The following is a 19,563-nucleotide window of genomic DNA, read 5'->3' as shown; positions in this document are numbered from 1 at the left end:
ATAATTAACTGATTAATGGACTGTTAAAATACCAATTGCAGTTGCAGCCCTACGACAAATGCATGCAGTTACATGTTTGTTTGTGTCAAGGTACGGCTGCAGAGTGAGTGTTTGTACATGCTGACATTTTGAATTGCCCTTTGGTAAGGACTCTTTGGTTCCTTTGTGAATGCAGATAGCAGAGGTCTTGTACCCCACAGCAGACTATGTGACCGTGGAGTTAAACAGGATTCAGTGTCTGGAGGCCAGGGAAGTCATTGTAAGGACGTTATCAACACAAGGAGAGTCCCAAGACTCGCCTGTGGCCATCATCCCGCACAATCTCTTGGGCTCTCCGCGTCTCTCCCACAGAACAACCGCACCTCCACATTCTATGCCACACCCACAGTCCCATCCGGTGCACTCACAGACCCATCCCCCGTACCCGTCGACGTACCCCCCAACCCACCCCCAGCCCCAGGTGCAGCCTCTGCCTCGAGCCCAGCCCCACACGCTGCCCCACGCACAGCCGCACTCGCAGCCCGTCCGCCACCCTCCCGCTCCCCCTCCTCATGCCCAGCCTCATTTTCAGCGCCACCCTATGCCCAAGTCCAAACCATTAGTAAGTGCCAGAGAGCCAGAAACCAAAGAGCATGAGGTGGGCCTGCGGTCAGCCCAGCCCTGGGAGCGCTCCCCCTCTCCGTTGCCTCCCATGCGCGGACCCAACCTGGAGCCGCCGCACTTCCCGCCTCGGCGATCCCCCTCTCCTCAGAGGATCCTGCCGCAGCCTCAGGGAGTCCCCATCCCCAACACCATCGCCAAGGCCATGGCCAGGGAAGCTGCCCAGAGAGTGTTTGCTGAGGGCAACCGGGTGCGTGAAAATTTAACAATAAAACAGTATTTAATTCAACATGTAATAGAATTCAACACTGAGCCTAGAAATCTGTTTTTTTCATTAAGCTAATGTGAATAAGATTATTTTACTTATTTTAAGATGGAATTATAATATCCTAAAATATCCTGATTGTTGTTTGTATTTTGTTTCATCATTATTCTGTCTTTTTTCAACCTAAAAGTCTAACATTTCTCACATCAGGTTGAGAAAAGGAACATCTTCAGCGAGCGAGGTAATGCCCTGCATCCACTCAACTCTGATGAGGAGGAGGATGGCTACGACTCCCCTCATGCGAGGAGGAGAGGAGCCTCGGTGGATGAATTCCTCAGAGGCTCAGAGTTGGGCAGACAGGTACTTTACAGAAAACACAAGCTGTGCTCAGCCTATCGATGTGTGTGCATCTCTTGTTTCTAGGAAGAGGACAATGGAATCAGTTACCTGCATCGAACTGAATCAAATCAAATCACGTTCGATCACATCACATTAAACTGAAGCCCCCTTTAGTGTGTATTTCTGCATCTTTATTGCAGACTTGCATTTTGTAGGAATTTCTTACGTTCAGTTTTTGAAATAAATGCTTTCAAGACAACAAGAAAAAGGGTTTAAATTTGTATTTTAGCCTCAGGGTGTAGCTACAGGAGAGTTTTCGTAAACAACTGTCAGATGATTTGGTCTTTGAAAAATCAACCAAATAGCTGAACCCTGCAGCCAGCAGAATTGTTGACATCTGACAGAACTGAAACCTTAAGGAAATTTTGTAATGTTGGCCAGATAATTGGAGATTATACAGTTTAAACCACAAGGTTTACATACACTGTATAAAAAGACGCATAGCCTTTTTTTTTCTCACTGTCTGACATTAAATCAGAATAAACTTTTCCTGTTTTAGTTCAGATAGGATTATCAAAATTATTTCTATTTGCTAAATGCCAGAATAATGAGAGAGGGTTTTTTTTATTTTATTTTAGAGAATGTTTTAATGCTTTCTTCAAAGTCAGAAGTTTACATACAGTTCCTTAGTATTTAATAGCATTGCCTTCAAACTGTATGACTTGGGTCAAATGTTGTGGGTTTCCTTCCACAAGCTTCTCACAGTAGTTTGATGGAATTCTGGCCCATTCCTCCTGACAGAACTGGTGGAACTGAGTCAGGTGTGTTGGCTGCCGTGCTCCACACGCCTTTTCAGCTTTGCCCACAAATTTCCTACGGGATTGAGATCAGGGCTTTGTCATGGCCACGCCATACTTTGTTGTCCTTAAGGCACTTTGTAACTAATTTGGCGGTATGCTGAGGGTCATTGTCCATTTGGAAGACCCATCTGTGCCCAAGCTTTAACTTTATGGCTAATGACCTAAAATACGAAAAGTTTAGTCTGATTTCGTGTCAGACAGTGAGGAAAAAAGGTTTTTATATCTTTTTAGAAAGTGTATGTAAACTTCTGGTTTTAACTGTAGCTGTCTCTGCACCTGTATTGAGGTGTCTGATGTCACTGGGGCCAGTCAGGGCCTTTGTATTGGTATTAGCCAAATAATTCAATACCAAAAATGTCACCAAAATCTGATTCTAAAACTCTATGAAGTCACTGATTGCTATCTAACAAACTTTCTTTCAACTGTGGTTTTTAGCACCACCATCACCACTACAGCCACAGCGAGGAGTACCACACGGAGAGCAGCCGGGGTTCTGACCTGTCCGACATCATGGAGGAGGATGAGGAAGATCTGTACTCTGAGATGCAGCTGGAGGAGGGCCGCAGGCGCAGCATCAACTCTCACAACACTCTGAAGGTACACACTTACCTGCACACCTCCAGTCTGTGGTAGTCTAGGGGGGGAGGACAGGGGATGGTGGGGAGAAACAGGGGTTTAAGGAGGGAGGGTCCTGCCACCTCACGAGCTCTACAACCAGGCCCATCATGGCTTTGCCTAGCTGAACTCCTGTGCCTCATGTTAGCTGAATCAGCCTCCCCACCCCAGCCTGCTCCTCCACCCCTCCAGTGCTGCTTTACTCATTCCAAGCTGAGCTCACAAGAATGGCTGCAAATACATACATAACTGTACAAGATGCATGTGAGAGGGGAAGTCTGTAACCTAAATACATAATAATTTCTATGGTTTGCATTGCATTTTGATGCTCTTTATACTGCACCAGAATAGTTTTACAAGTGAAATGTTCGAATGTGACATTGAAGTGCTAATATTAATACACTGTACTGTATCAAAGGGTCATGGCATATCAAGTGCATATGGGAATCTCATTTAAGTGAGTACTTAAATGGAAATATCCACTTTTGTTTATGTCTGTCATGTCCTAATGTTTGATTTTAATGTTAATGTTAACATTGTCGGTACATGATCCTGTCTTCATTTGGTCTGTCGCCGGGGATGTGTGGATGTAAAGACGATCTGCCGTCGTGATAGAGAGCATTCTGTTATGAGAGCAGTGGCTGATTGGTCCTCTGTATTACAGCACACTTGCTATCAGAAGTTGGTACAAAATCGCTTCAAGTTTTGGTGAGGTTATCTCTGTTTTTGTCCAGTCAAAGCTGTACAGTAATGTGGTGTTCATGAGGGGTATACGTTGGTGTATGAACTCTTTGTATACACCAAAACTGCATCTCCTTTTTGTCATGGCCATCTATTTGTAAATCACTGTTGCACATTTTCCATCCTACTTATATGTCTGTAAAAATGCTGTAATTTTTTATTATATGTATAGTGATATACACGTTTGAATTAGATGTTGTTAAGGGAGTAGTTTAATATGAAACTGCTGCTTCTGCTGCTGCTGTTTTCTGTGAACACATAGATGGGTGTTGTTTTATGTCTCAGTGTGCCCTCAGTTGCTGATTCTTCTACTCGCTCTGCTTCTATTTATTTCATCTGCAGTGGTGTTTTCATTTACCCCTCACTTGTGGCACTAACTGAGCCTATCACTTATTTTTTGTTTGGATATTTTCCACATTTAACCTCTGTGTCCACTTTATAAGATGTCACTCCATCTTTGAGCCTTGACAGATTCCTGTTCAGAGCATGCCATTTCCTCCTCACGGAATGAGACTGCATGTCTTACTACATTGCCACAAATAACTAATTCTGTCTTTATTTTGTCTTCCCTCCCCCATTTGTTCTATTCACATACTGTGTTGTTTCCTGCCTGTGCTAAAAACCTTCGAACAAACTTTTCAAACCCCCACACAAAAACTCTAAACTGAACGTTTTGAATTGAACTGACTCTCAATGAACTGTGAAATTGTGGAACATCGCCTCCTGTTCATGACTGAAGGCGTATTACAAGCGTCAGGACTTAGCCGAGGAAAGAGACTGCTGGGATCTCCAGAGGGAGGTGGTGAAGCAGAGGTCGCTCCGCAGCAAGCGTCTCCACAGCATCCCCGAGGTGGCCGAGGAAGAGTCGGACAGCGTGGACAGCATGGGCCAGCGCCTGTGCTTCGAAGAGGGCGGGCGGCCGGGGACGCCGCACACTCAGCGGAGGATGTACCCCCAGGACGCTCACATGCGCAACCATCTCACACCCAACAAGAACTCCCGCCTGCAGCGCCAACGCTCTTCCCCTCGCTTCACCGACAGCCGCTACTGCTACAGTGCAGACGACCGCAGTTTAGGGCGACCCAACCGCCAGAACACCAAGAGTCCTGACAGTGGTTTAGACTGCGGCAGCGAGGAAGAAGGCTCTCTAGGACGGGGTCATCGAGGGTACTACGCTCATGGGAGTCCCATGCGGGGGCCTGTGCGCATCATCCACTGTGAAGGCCCGGTAGAGAGGCGGGCGCTGGCTATGGGCCGCAAAAGAACTCTGACCCGCCAGTGCAGCGTGGAGGAGGAGTTCTCTGACATCCCACTGTCTGCAACCAAGTCGGTACACACGGGTGACTTTAGGAACAGGGAGCACTTTGGGCCTGGTCGGGAGGCCGGGCCGCGAAACTACTCCAGGGAAGGTGCCCTGAGCGAGGGCAGGCTGAACGAGCTGGACAGGGTCTATTACAGCCCCCACAGGGAGGCTAGGGCCCAGTCTTTGTCCAGGCTCAACCGGGACCAGCCGCTGGTGTGTGATTCAGACTTTCTGCTGTACTTTCCATCAGCAAGCTGCAGCCATTCTGTTTCTTAATGTTGTCTGTGTTATTTATTTATTTATTTATTTTTATTTTTATGATGACCCCCTTCCTTTCATTTGGCTTTTGTTTTTTTCTCATTCTTGACAAGTTATCACACATTCATGGTTGGTCTGATTTGATGTTTTATTTTGTGCGAGTTACTTTGCTTGTATTCAGCGTGTTAGGTGGATTTGAAAGTAAAGCTTTTAATTACCTAAAGGCCATTTAACAAAGTTTTGACTTCTCATGTCTCTGAGGGGAAAGGCTCCATGTAAAGGAGAGTCTCTGTGCAGTGCATGGGGATGTGCTGCTCTCGTCTCTTCTTCCCCGCCTGTGCCTTCTCTCTACAAGCTGCCGGCTTCATATGTTGCTCTCCATGTCTCGCCCTCAAGAGCTGCAGCCACAGCGCTCCACCTTGGAGCTTTATTTCAGCATCTCCCGCCTTTCCATTGCTTCACATACAAAACAAGGCCAAAGCAAGACTTTTGCAGCCTGCGGAGATTCATTTCGCCTTCAACCCATTCGCATCACCCGTTGCTTGTCTCATTTACCTGTTTCAGCAAAAAAAATTCTCTTGTTCATCATAACTTTTCATGTATTAAATGTTTTGATTGTTGTTATCCAAAGCCCCAGGCTGAAGCTATAATGGCTTTGCTCATCCGACCACATCTTTAACCATTTTCGGTCGCACTCAACTCTCCATTTTTATTCTTCCCCTTCTCATCTGTTCTTTTTCCACCATTTCTGTCTTTTGTGCCATCATTCGCTTCCTTTTCTCGTCAAGGAGCTGACATGCACAGAGCAAAACAAACCGAACAAATGGTCTTTAGCTAAAACATCTGACCCTTCCTGAACCCCAGTCCATGTTGTTGTGTTTGGGGTTGATTTGATTTACTTGTTTTGATGGTTTGTTGGGTTTCTTTATTTTTTTTGTTCTATTATTTCGCCTCCCTAAGGACAAATGGAAGCCACATCATTTGCTCTTATGGTTTTTCAGTTGTTTTAACAGGATTGTGGGATTCTTTAAAAATGATTTAAGATGTTTAGATGTCCTCACATTGCAAATGATAGACTGTCCTAACCTCTGATCTGTTGTTTTTTACTCTTAAGATCATTGGGAACTCACCGTCACATGGAAGCGCAGATCGTCTGGACCATTCAGGGAGGAGGCCGGTTCACATCGGCACCCCCTCTCAGCGACGACCCATCCCATCCATTGGTTAGTGAGGTCACCACATGAGGATCTCCACCTGCAGGGCCACTGATGTTTGTGCTATTTATACCATGTGTTTCCCTTTTACCCATATGAGCCGAGCTGTTCATCTCTCCCATAGAGCTTTGACAACCACGTAGGCCCTTTTTTTTTTTGTGGGGTGTATGTGCACCCTGTAGCTGTCCATCCTCATGAGCTGGATTCGCCAAATGTTCACATGCAGTTTTGCAGGAAAGTTACCTCAGACACACTCCTTATGCCTGTGTTTACTGTGGGTTAACATGTTTACATGACCGCCCAATCTGACCTCCCCGCAACAGTGCAAGCATTGCTGTTTTACACCCAGTGACTCCAGAGTGAAACCTGTTGCCTTGTACACCTCCCCCCACCTCAGGGCAACCTCATCATCCTACTGTCTCAGCATGAGTGAATGGGCCATGGGGTAGAGCAGAGTGTGTGTGCGGGGGATCTCTGACCGTTGTGATTGGTGTCTTCTGTAGAGATCACCATGGACAGTAACAGTGAGGGGAGTGAGGGGAACCTCTCACCCGTCAAGGAGGATGTTTACTATGGCAGTGTAGCTCGGCGCAGGATATGGCGATCTATGTCCTCAGAGGATCAATATGGTATGTGGTGCAGCTTCTCTCCAAGATGACAATTCACCTTGACAATGCCAGAAAAGGCCAACAGTCCTTCTTGAACACATGCAGTGATATCATGGTGGTCTTTGTTCTGTGCTGGACAGTTAGCTGCTGTGTTTAGCTTAGCTTAGCTGAATAAAGCTGACGGGGGAAGTCAAGACTGGCCACTTTTCCCGTTGCTGGAGAATGAAAATCCCTTCCCTGTATGTACTCCTACACCTTGAATCCCAAGAAACCCCAACCCACCCACTCTTCGCATTCACCCTCCATATCCAGGCCACTCTCCACCCCACTGCAACTTAGCCCGCCCCCCTTTTCCTTACCTGCTCCGCAACCTCTTTTCCTTCTCCTCCTGCCTTTACGAAAGAGCAGCCAGTTTCCTTTGTTCATTTTGCATGACTCGTTTAAAGTACAGTGAGAAGGAAAGACGCATTACCAGATGAATTAGTGCATTCTTGCCTTGTTGGTATCACTGGGTTGCACATTCATTAAATCTGCTGTCATCCAGATCAAACATGTTTCACGCTGTTGAAACACATCTTCCAAGAGGCATATCTCAGTCGCTTTGTTAGTTTGTTGCAAGATCTTCTGCCATTATTCAGACTTACAATCTGCCATTGAAACATTTAACATGGTGATCCATGAGAAGCATGGGGACCTGATATCAGGTTCATCCCTTCCCCCTCACTGTCCCTGATATCTGCGTTGCCAGGAACTGCTGGGGCATTTGATGTGTTATCTCCCATGGGAACGTGCCTCCTTTGCCCTTTTTCGCTGCACATTGTTTCCAGATGTGGCCTAAAAGCATGACATTACACCTGCATTTGATGTAGGAATGCTCTCCTCGCCATGTCTGATCCCAGTGAAGCATGCATGTGACTCAGCCTCTGTGAGATAAGGCAGTGAAACAGCAATGAACAGTAGTGCAGTGGTATTTGTGTCCTCCTGATGTGCACCCTTGCACCCCCCCCCCCCAAAACTGCTTGACACGTGTTTCCTGTCTGTGGTGTGTTGTACTGTGTTGTGTGATATTTGGTAACTGACACGCCAGCAAGCAGAGATGTGTGAACAAAGAACCCTGCTGTACGTCGATTAGGATGTAAAAGTATCTTTTGCGTTCAATGAGTGGGCACAACACGAGTATCGTTTTTCCAAGTGAAACAGATTAAAACTATAATTATCACATTCGACCTCTGGCTCTTTTTTCACACATGCATCTCATCACCCTCTCCCCTGTCAGCTCTAACAAAGAGACATCTTCTGCTCTCATTGCCTCTACAGCCAGCGTGGCTGTATAAGGCTGGTAGTAGCAGCAGAGGCCTCCTCTATGTTTCAGACGGCTATGGCGGGCGCAGACACGGGCGGGGACGGCGCTCCCCGGATTACTATGAGGAATCAGAGCTGGACGAGATGACCCGAGTGTTTGTGGCTCTCTTTGACTATGACCCCCTGTCCATGTCTCCCAACCCCGACGCTGCTGATGAGGAGCTGCCATTCAAGGAGGGCCAGATCATCAAGGTGGTGGCTTGATTCTTGACATTACTAACACCTACACATACAGTATTCATAGCCAAACCAAATTGTGATTTACAGTGAACTTTTGTTTGACCAATAGGTTTCTTCTACAACGGTTTAAGTACATTTTAACTATTTAGTGTTTTGTTGGGTTTTTACTAAAAATGTGATGTCTGGAATTATTTATAACATTGGTCAGAAATTAATGGCAAAACCTTTATTTGCCACCACAGCGATCAAACTGCTAACAAGCTTTCTGCATGTCTCTACTTGGGCTTTTCGATTTCCTCTTTTGCAACAGTCTTCAGGTCTTTGAGGACAGAAGATTTCCTTGCTTTCGCTCGGGATTTTGTTCTGGACTCTGGCTGGGCTGCTCCAACATGCCAATGTTGTTGTCTTTTAACCTTTTCTTGACCACATTGGCAGTATGTTTCAGATCATTGTCTTGTTGAGAGGTCCAGTGATACCCAAGACCAAAAGTTCCTCCAGACAACCATCTTAATGTCGCCTTGTTTTCTGAAGAAGATGTTTGCTTTGATGAGATTGACTAGCCTATCAGCTGAAGGACACCACTAAAGTTTTACATTCCCACCACCATGTTTGACTGTGGCGTTCATGTTCTTGGTGTTGATTGCATATCCTTTCATTCACCACGGAATTGATGAACAAACACTTTCTTCTCATTAGTATTTGTTTTCTGTCTTGGAGAAATGGAGTCCTCTTTGGTCATCGTCCGTGGAGACCAGCCTTGTGCAGTGTTTGTCTACCTTGAGATGTTGCTACTAGAACTGCTCAGATTCATCGGGATTCTTGGATGCTTCTTCGCTTTTGGTTCCCTACCATGACCTTTGAGGAAGACTCCTTGTACTTCTTCATTATTTGACCCCTGGCACTTGAAACCACTTTGCCATGATTCATAGCCTTNCGCCAGTATTGTTGCAGAAGCATTTGGCCTATATTTTACCAAGCACACCGCCCGCAAAAGCCAGAAGTTTGCCACTAAAGACAAACTTATTCAACATTTCACACTATTTCACACGACCTACCACGGAGACCGGATACAGCAGACTGACAATGTAACGCCCCAAGTTTGCAGGGGCCCAGCAGAGGGCACCAACGTTACATCCAGTTCCTGTGGGTAATTAGTAATTCATTATAAATAAAGCAAATCATTTTCTGTAATGACAAGTAATGACATTGTCTTAATGTCTATTGTCAGTTGTCATTTTCAGCCAGAAGAAACCTATTCGTCAAATAAAAAAATCAGCAGAAATTAGATTTTAGCATGTACATGAAAAATTTGGGGCATAACTAGAGTTATATTAAAGAAAAAAAAAAGTGTAAAAGGAAATCTTATCTGTGTTTTTCTTCTCTAAATTCCCAGTACTTGCATGTTGTGTTAGCTAATGCCATAAGAGTAACATAAATATTGGTACCATTTGGCAGTCTTACATTGCAGGTTTTATGGCATCTGTCGATTGTTTCTGTCTAAGCGTCTTCCACTAATACTTTGTTGTTCTTTTAGGTGTTTGGCAATAAAGACACAGACGGTTTCTACAGGGCGGAGATCCGAGACCGAGTGGGTCTGATCCCCTGTAACATGGTCTCTGAGATCCAAACGGAGGACGATGAAATGATGGACCAGCTCCTTAAACAGGGCTTCCTCCCACTCAACACTCCTGTAGAGAAGTTAGGTGAGACATGATTTTCCGACTTTTTTTTTTTTTTTCTTCTTTTACCCTTATAACCTCTGTGGCTGTCTGGCCAACTTAATGCTGCACTTAACTGCCTTGAACTGACTGGCTTTCCTCTACTTTTCCCACTTAATTATGTTTTTCTGCTTTCCCGTGAAGTGAACTGTGACCGTTTCAAAGATGGCCGCTCAATTAATCGCAGGTCCAGAAAATCCAAGAGAGGTCTGTGTCCAGCGAGATGCTCTTCTGCTCTCTGCTTCATCTTTATTGCTTTTTTTCCCCCCACTTCTTACCATCTTTATTCATGTGTGAACTTTTAGTTAATTTATGCTGTATTTGCTGTCACTAAGCTTTCCCTAACTACTAACATGGACACAGTTGTAAAACATTGATGGAGTTGCAAGACTTCTGTGTGTCGTCACTGGCTGTCACACTTTTAGTCAAGTTTTGTTTTTTTATTTACATTCTCACCATGGTTGAGTCTTGCCTTTGTTTCTGTATTTTATGACTTCTCCTCTTCACAGAAAGAAACAGGCGGAGCGGGCGTCAGCATCCAATGTCAACGCGGAGAATGGTGGCTCTGTATGACTACGACCCCCGAGAGAGCTCCCCCAACGTTGATGTTGAGGTACTGTCCTCCTTTAGATCCGCCTTTCCACTTTGTCTTGACCATTCTCTGTCACAACCATCATGTTAACAACAACATAAAAGCAGTCAAAGCACAAATCATTTTGAGCTGAACAGGCACTGAGATGAGGATGTTCTATTTGTACTTGTTAAGTTCAGAATTTAAAGAAGTGGTTTGACATTTTGGGAAACACGCTTAATCGCTCTGTTGCCGAGTTACTTGAGAAGATTGATACCGCCGTCATGTCTGTCTGTTGAAAATGAGCAGACATGAGAGCACAAGGGGAAAACGTGGTCTGTCTAAAGCACTGATTGTAGTTACCCTAAATGATTTTCTACAGTTGAGCTGCTTTGGATAAATCCAGAATTTCAGCAATGGTCCCAAAATAGTTTTGTCTAGAGGACCACAATAATGTTCAAGTGGATTATTACTGAAAGTGTTTAATTTTGCTGCTTGAATGCAACAATATTTGCAGTAGTGGCAATAATGTCAGCATGGACCGATTTAATCACCAAAGTAAATAAAAAAATAGACAACAGCCTTTGATCAAAACCAGAGTTGAGCATTTGTTTTAGTTGGATCAGTGCAAAGATGTATGTCTTCATGTATGAAAGGAATGTCAGCGATTCCTAAACCATTAATTAAATGTGGAATAATAATGCAAAATACATACATAACTTTATTGTCATTCAAGCACACATACATAAAAAAACAGTGCCCTAAAACAAAATTTCATTGCATAATGCTCTCAGCGACAGTTTAAAAAAATACAATCATTGGCCATAAAAGTGCTTAGAGTGCATACAATAAAAAAAGATCTGTAATAAGTAATGATAAAATATGTAAGAATTTTATATTATGTATACAGTGAATTTTATATATAATATTTTATAATAAAAAATATATTAGAAAGGTCTAATTTTAGGTGTCAATGACGGAAAAAAAAGTATCAATCATTTCCACTGCAGCATCTCTTTCCAGAACCAGAGCTGTGGTTCCACTGGGCAATCCACATCTACAGAACAGCGCTCCAGTTTTCTCTGGAACTGCTTTGTAGTGTAGAAATAGTCCAGATTTCTACAGTCTGCAGTCTGGTCTTTGAGCCCTGACCTCACTGGGGGAAAGCTCTAGCTCCTCACAAATTTTGCCCCTGGGTTCAGCTTACAGCTTCTCCCTGCTCTCAGTCTGCATGCTGAGCGAAGCTAATGAGCTGCTATCTAGTCTCCAGACTGTCGCTTCATATTTAACAGACAGATAGAGAGTTATCAATCTTCCTATCTAACTCTTGACAAGACCATATTGAGTTATTCCTTTAAATTAGATTAGGGACAATATGTGCATAAGTGAGGCTGAATGAGGAGTTAGTTATCACTGTGTTAGGGGATTGAAAGTACTTTCCCGTGCTGTTTTTTTTTTTTTTTTTCGGCCCTTCCCCCCTGGTTTCACTTACTCTCACCTTTCTATTGGCACTGCCACCGACACAGTATGAAGGCAACAGACTGAATGAGGAGGTGAGTGAGGGTGAGGAGGGTACGGTACTGTCTGCTCTGTGTGTGTTTCCTCCCCCGTTTGTTGGAGTGCAAAGGAGGAGGTGGGCTTTGGATAATGGGCCTCAGCCCTCTGTCCTTGGTGGTCATGAGCACAGCCCCCCACCCCCCCCATGCATTGCCTGAGCCAGCATCTCCCCTCCTCGGTTTGGTCTTTTGTGTCGACCTCTCTCCTACATACTGTACATACGCTATGTTTGGTTTGTGTGTTCTCGAGAATCCCATAGGAGAGATGTGCCCGGTGTGTTGCAATCCTGTCTTCAAAGTTACAACATTTGATGCATTTACAGTTGCAACAGTCCGTCTGCCGAGACTGAATTGACACTCGTGTTTAAAGATGCATCACATTGATTTGGAGAAGGAAGCACAACATTTCAAACTCATCAAACTCCACAAGATTTGATGTTTTGCAAAGTTTTCTGTTGTGAAAGTACAATGGGACAAATGTATCTGAAGGCTTTTTCTTCTTTGACAGGCTGAACTGACTTTCTGTGCCGGTGATGTCATCACAGTTTTTGGTGAAATAGATGAAGATGGCTTTTACTATGTAAGTCCTAAACATTTCCCTATCGCAAGATAAAGCAGCGTGAAGCTGTTTGAGCTCAGTCACATCTCTGATTAGATATTTCTCCACAGCAACTACAGCACTGTGCAAAAGTCAGAAAAAAAGCTGTGCTATTAATAGTTTTTATCTATCAACTAACTCTCTAGCAAGTGCAGTAACTTTTAGACAACAATTCAAGCGTGCACAGCTTTTCTACGTGCTTGGCAGACACTTCCAAGCCTCTTGTTCTTCTGTGGATTTGGGCTGTTTCAGTTGCTTCTCTCCCTGCATGTGATCCCAGACTGCCTCCATGATGTTGACATCAGGGCTCTGTGGGGGCCGTGCCATCTGTTGCCGGACAGCTTGTTCTTCCCTTAGCCACCAAAAGTTCTTTATGATTCTGCCTCAGTGCATGCATGTAGCTTCAAGTGCACATTTAAGACTCCTTTAAGGGGTTCTTACTTTAAAAGTCAGATTGAAAGATTAAAAGTCAGCTAGAGATTTGAGACTGTACAAGGCCATAAGAAAGAAAAAAAAAAAGGGCATTTTACGGCCCGATCTCTTGTAAATTAATGAGACAATAAGTCCTATTCAAACATGAACCTGTCTGTTAATCTGACAACATCTGAATGTGTCAGCTTCATGTCGAAATGTGCTCTCTGTTCACTTTCTGGCAAAAGTCCCATCAGCAATCTTACCAGGTCAGACATGGTGACACTTTCAACATGTTACAAGTCTTAACTGCACTGATTAACAGAAAGGCTCGCACAAGCAACGGTACTGTGTGGTGACAGAAACAGGGATGCACCAAGAATGAAAATAATCTGGAATGTGGCAAAACATTAGCAGGAGCTGAAGTTTAGTTTGTTGCTTCCAGTTGTTTCTATGAGTCTTTCCTCTGAGTTTATTAAATAGTTCAGCAGCATCCATATGCGCTTTTCTAAAGAGAGAGACTTGTGGACATTTATGCACATGGAGTAGTAACGTCATCTATTGCTTACAATTAAATAAATAAAACCCAACATGGAGATGGGATCAGTTTGGGACACGATCTAACAGCAGGTCACACTGTGTACAGTTTATCAGCTGTAATTAAATCGTTTCAGGTTGAGTTCTGAGCTCCTCAACAGCTGTCAGAATATTTTTGTTATAGAAAATCATAAATAAACTTCACTGTCCAGACAGTTTGATAAGTTTGCTTTAGACTTCTGTTTGTTAGTGCATTATTGTGTATTATACGTCACTTCATGTTCTGTCCAATCTGTCGTCAATGACAAATATTGCAGCAGTACCGTGGATCTCTCCGTCGCTGTGGTAGGTATGTGTGAAAGAAGTTCATGTGTTAGAATGACAGAAGGCTGTCACTTTCACAGACCAATGGAGGTAGCAATGTTACATATCACATGTCTAAAAAGGGTTCTACAAACAGCAACAAAGAGGAGCGAGTCTTAGCAAACAGTGAACTAGCAGTGGACAAACACCATTCTGGCATCAGTTGTTCCTCAGCAGCTTTAAAGTGGCACTTCTGTGTCTCTCTCTCAGAGACGTGGAGATCTTGTGACACCATTAGATAACATTTAAAGTTAAACACAGCAGAGGGAGTCTCACTGTTCTTGTGTACTCTACAGGGCGAGCTCAATGGACACAAGGGACTTGTTCCTTCCAACTTTCTAGAAGAAGTGCCTGATGATGTAGAGGTTTTTCTCACTGACTCACCATCTCGGTACCCCCAGGACACTCCAGCACGGATAAAGACCAAAAGGGTACATGCTCCTTCGCAGTACTAGCCCTCTGTCATCCATTTACTCTTTTCAGTTCCCTCTATCTCCTTTAGTTTTGTGTCTGTGCGTGTGTGTCTCATTGATCAAAGTACAAAAGGGATTTCTGACTTTAGATCATTACACTGTAAATAAATAGATGTCTAACATTGATGAAAAAATGAAACTTTAAGACTAATACTTGACAGAGGTACTTTTATTTTTCATGTTTACTGCTGTGAAAAAGGGGGGAAGTTCTGCATTGTATAATACATGGGTATATTGTATTCATAAAGCATTCTCAATGAGAGTAAAATGGAAAGGGAGAAACTCCTGTGACTTTCTACTTGTTATGTCATGTCTTGAAAAAGAGCAGTTAACACTTTTTGCACATGCATATTTAGCATTCTAACAGATGCTTTATGAATATATTCTGTGTTTGATCTCGATTCATTTCTAATAGAGTAAATAGTTTTGTTGTACTGAAAGATGAACTATGTAGTCTGTAGCTCAGCATGGTATATAGTCCAGATGCATGAATTCTTGAACATTTTATAAAAAGATAAGTCTAGTGTAGTACAACTTTTGTATCTGCTCCTGAACGCCTTGTTTTGTAAATTGCTTTCTTGTAAAGTAGCACGCAAAGGTCACTTAGCCTATGTTGCCATCAGAGAATAATTTCAGAAGTAATTATTTACTAAATGTAAATATGTGATGTTATTTTTGTGTTTAACAACTAATGCAATTGTTAAAAAAAAATATATATTAATAGGTGTCATCAGATATTTCTTTCCTTGTGTTCTAATTTGCCATTGTCATAGTGCAAACTATTGAAATGCCATCACCATATTTTTTTATTTCTTTTCCTCACCCGCTTGGCAAAACAGAAGAAGAGTGTTCATTTCACACCTTAAAGGCTCTGTTTCCGTCACGTAAGTGAGCAACTGAGGATACCAAGATTACGCTCCCCTCGTCTAATGCAGATGACATGGGTACCCTTAGTTTCTGGTATGCAACATGTATGGACATTCCTTTAGCACTGCTATGCCTTTAGGTAGTTGTAGGAACCTTCTTTGTTTCACCAAAACACTTGATGCTGTTTGTTGGTAGGACATAGTAACCCTAGCCAATGCATTAGACAAGAAGTATGGTATCTTCAGTTGTTTCTCTGAGTGTTGTATATGACAATGTCCGTCTCCTGCAATAATCTCCTGCTGTAACTCATGGTAAGCTAAAAGGCCATTGTTGCACAATAACCTGCAATTTCTGAAAAAAAAAAAAACAGTACTGCTCACAATGCGATTTCTGCCAGTGCAGTATGACATGCTGCTTCCCAGGAAGAAATGCAGAAAAACATACCAGTTCTATGCAAAAACTCAAAAAAGCATACAAATTTTTAAAGTTTTTGTTTTGCAGTTCTAATTGATTTTTTTTCTTTTTTTTTTCTTTCCTGTAGCCAAATTTAGGAACCATTTTGACGTATGTAAGGAGTAACGTAAAGTGGTAAAAAGAAATGCATTGTCAAATCAGGTAGCATTGTGGTTTTCAAATCAGTGCTAATTCTTTGAACCAAGATTAAATTGTTTAACTGCTATAATAGTTACTGATTTAAAGTGAGACTATGCAACTTCTGCTGAGAAGCATCTGGAATCATGCTGAAGTGCATCACTAACATTTGGATGAAATGTAACAGTAGTACAAGCTGTGATGAGTCAAAGTTAGAAAAGTGACTGTGTGTCTGTAATGTATATATCTATCTACACAGTCATGCTAGCTACTGTAAGTTACTGGCCCTACCAGCCTAAGTAAGGCTGCAGCCACAAATCCTCTGAGAGCATTGAACTGAGCAGTGGTGCATTTATTTATTTTATTTTTTTTAAAAAGAATTCTGCTGTTTATTTCCAAAAATTAAGAATGTTTCATTCTCTCAAAAGTAGCCTAGTCTTGCTTTAAACATTACATTTCCTGGTGTGTAAATTCTATAAATATAGCCTCATACAAATTTAATCTACGTGTCTTCCCAAAGTGCAATTTAAAGGAGCCTTTTAGCTCATGATTACAGAAAAGGAATAGTGACTAGTAGTTTCTCTGTAACCCAGTTGTACCAGTAAATATATATCTATATTTAAGAGGAAGGAAAGTGAATGTGATATAAATATGTCCCACTTGTCCCAAAATGCAAATGTATCTGTTTATGTGAGAGAAACTGCCCTGCCTTTGATAGTCATTGTTGGGAAAATGTTGTCACCTTACACTGATGTGGAAGTTAGTGAATGTCATGCTTAAATTCTGTGTTTGTTGTAGCTTATTCATATAGCAGCTTTCATTAAAAAATACAAAAACTGTTTCTACCTGACAGAGGGGAGGGTGGGAGTGTGTATCTATACCTGAGTTGCACAGGACAACATCCAGGGAGGTAGACTTCAGAGCCCTGCTGAGACAGAAAGGACTTAAGAGAAGGAGGGGAGTAGTGACTGAGGTGTGAGAGACCGCTGGCTTTTTAACACCCTCAACTGTCCCTTACGGGTCTCCCATTAGGTTCCATTGGAAAAATCGGGTCCGCCCAGAAGAGCAGCCTCTCCCACAGTGCGTCCACACATCCCTGGCTCTGGCCCTGCCACCGTGGGGCCCGGCAGTCCCATCAGGGGCCCAATGGACTTGTACTCCTCCAAAAAGAAAAAGGGACTGCTCTCCAAAGGGAAGAAACTATTGCAAAGACTTGGCGCTGTAAAATAATTTGTTGACATACTTGGAGAGTGTCACCCACTTCCTTGTAGTGTTTTTAAGAGGAAAAAAACAAAAAAATCTAAATATTATACAGTGGACAAGTGGCATTTGTGAGCTTAGCAAATGCTTTATTCTTGTACATCTGTTGTATACTAGAATATTTGTATTTTGTTAACAGTATCAACTGCATATTTTCAATAACACATTTCATGTTATAGTCCCAAGACCTCATGGTGTCAGACGATGTAGTATCTTACCTCCGAGTCTCTGGCTGATGAGGTTTGGCTGTAGACAGAGACGGGGCCTCGGAGCAATCTCCGATTTTTTTTGCACTTGGTCAAGTCTTGCACCTAACAGACCGCATGAGTCTGACTTGCGTCTCTGTATACAGAAACCAGAATGTCATTCAAACACAGAGGGCTCAGTTAAACCTCGGAGTCCATTTCAAATCTGATGCGAGGATAAGAAGATGGGATTGACTTCAAAACAGCCAGTCACACAAACTGTACGAGAGGTTTGCATGCTTTACTTCAGCACATTCCCTCCTGAACCCCATGAGGGCGCATGCAATGCAATGTGTCGGGCTCAGTGTGGAACCTGGAGCATGCACTACTTTAATGCGGCGTGGCTAACCTGCTGTGCAAGTATACTTTGACAAATCAGCAGAATCAACTCCTTCTCTTCTGCCCTATTTCAACAAACTGTGACAGAGGTATGTGTTCCTCCCCACTCCCACAAACATGTTAGACATTTACAGAACAAGCACATCTACTACAGGGTCTCTGCAGTAAAATCAGCCTGAATGGAAATGCCTAGTAGATCCAACCTCCATGTATTTGCCTTATAATCGCACAATGGTTAGTACTTTGTCCAGTAGAGCATGCAGTTTCATGCCTACTATCCGTTTATGTTGTTACTTCACAAAAATCTGTTTGCAGATGTTAATCCTGACTTGTGACATGCAGGGTATTGTGTGAGTGTTGTGTTTTCCATAGGACCAGAGCTTACATAGAACTGTCCCACACTGACAATGTCCATCATGCATTAAGCCCAAATAACAAAATCTTATTTTTAGTCTTTGAAGTATACCTTAGAAAGCGGATACTGGAAAAGGGCAAACAATTCTCCCTTCATACCAAATTTTGGGGCTACAAAGAAAATGAAGGGACTTTATTTTTGACTTCACTGTTGCTTATCTGATTTAAAACATGACTACTCTACTAAGGAAACAATATTACAGATTATATATAGAAGTAGTTAATCTGTGTGATATAGCATCAGCACTTAAATCCTGTTATTGTACTGCATTTGACTCATAACATGCAACACTTCCAAGCTTCACTAAAAGACGATAGGTTTTGACGATTTCACAGTAGTAAACCGTGAGACACAAGGCTACCTCTATGCTGCCCCCTCTTCCCTTCAACCCCAAAAATCTACTAGATCTGAAATATGCTTATTCAAGCCAATCTGTCATCGATGCCTGTGTGTTCAGTGTCCCACGTTCTGTTGGTGCAGGAAACAAGTACTGTATATCAATATATATATATCTACACCTTAATGTAGAGTAGTGAATGTACAATGAATTGAAAGCCAATGTATTTTCAAAGATGCCCAAAAGGATTGTGCAGATGTCCGTCTTTGTGCGTGAAATGAAACAGTCCACCTCCTCCTATCTCCTCACACCATTCTGTTCTCCATTTCACCCTCCCATGTATTTTAAAATCTAGCCTATTTTTTCTACACACCAGAGTTGAACTGAAACTGCCAAAAAAGAATGTATGCAAAACATTCTGTAATACTTTCTGTACAATTCTCGGCCGAACAGCCATGTTAACCTACAGTAAACTGATGAACATCTTTTTCCTATTTATGGACCATGTCCTCAGACATTGCTTCTATTCATTTTGAGTGACTGTTGCTCTTTTTGTACTTTGTCCATTTGTAAAATTGTTTTTAAATGTTTATACTTGATTTTCAAACTGCCTTTTTTGTACATTTAAATTTATAATCAAACAGTGCAAGCTTTCCCCATGGTGTCTTGAAGACCATATTGTTTAAAAGTCTGCAATTGTGTGCTAGCTTTATGATAAGAATTATCAGCCTATATTGATGGTTACAAATTATTGTGTGGGTGTGCATGTGCAATCTTTTATATAAAAAAAATCTAAATAAATTTGATATTTTGTAATGTTTGTATGTCTGATTTATTGTAAAGTTTCACAAATCATATACCACACAAACGCAAAGTTTTTTGCAAACATTTGTAAGCAATGAGTTTTTTTGGGACCTAGAAGTTGACCTAAGAGCCA

At 42.5% G+C, this 19,563-nt stretch overlaps 1 protein-coding gene across 1 annotated transcript; it reads left to right on the top strand.

Moving 5' to 3' along the window:
- Positions 1 to 175: 175 nt before the first annotated feature.
- Positions 176 to 17,260, top strand: LOC103375844 (RIMS-binding protein 2-like; the record flags this gene model as incomplete). Its single annotated transcript, XM_008306155.1, has 14 exons — positions 176 to 850; positions 1,076 to 1,225; positions 2,500 to 2,661; positions 4,160 to 4,936; positions 6,096 to 6,204; positions 6,699 to 6,824; positions 8,176 to 8,357; positions 9,880 to 10,048; positions 10,208 to 10,270; positions 10,573 to 10,676; positions 12,161 to 12,187; positions 12,699 to 12,770; positions 14,396 to 14,530; positions 17,063 to 17,260. Coding segments are annotated over 14 exons (2,949 nt in total), but the record flags the coding sequence as incomplete, so codon positions are not given.
- Positions 17,261 to 19,563: the final 2,303 nt, after the last annotated feature.

The sequence above is a fragment of the Stegastes partitus genome, unplaced genomic scaffold, assembly GCF_000690725.1.
Source record: "Stegastes partitus isolate 25-593 unplaced genomic scaffold, Stegastes_partitus-1.0.2 Scaffold44, whole genome shotgun sequence".
NCBI classification, from domain to species: domain Eukaryota; kingdom Metazoa; phylum Chordata; class Actinopteri; family Pomacentridae; genus Stegastes; species Stegastes partitus.
Note: the sequence above shows the minus strand (reverse complement) of the source record. Positions and strands in the feature narration are given on the sequence as shown.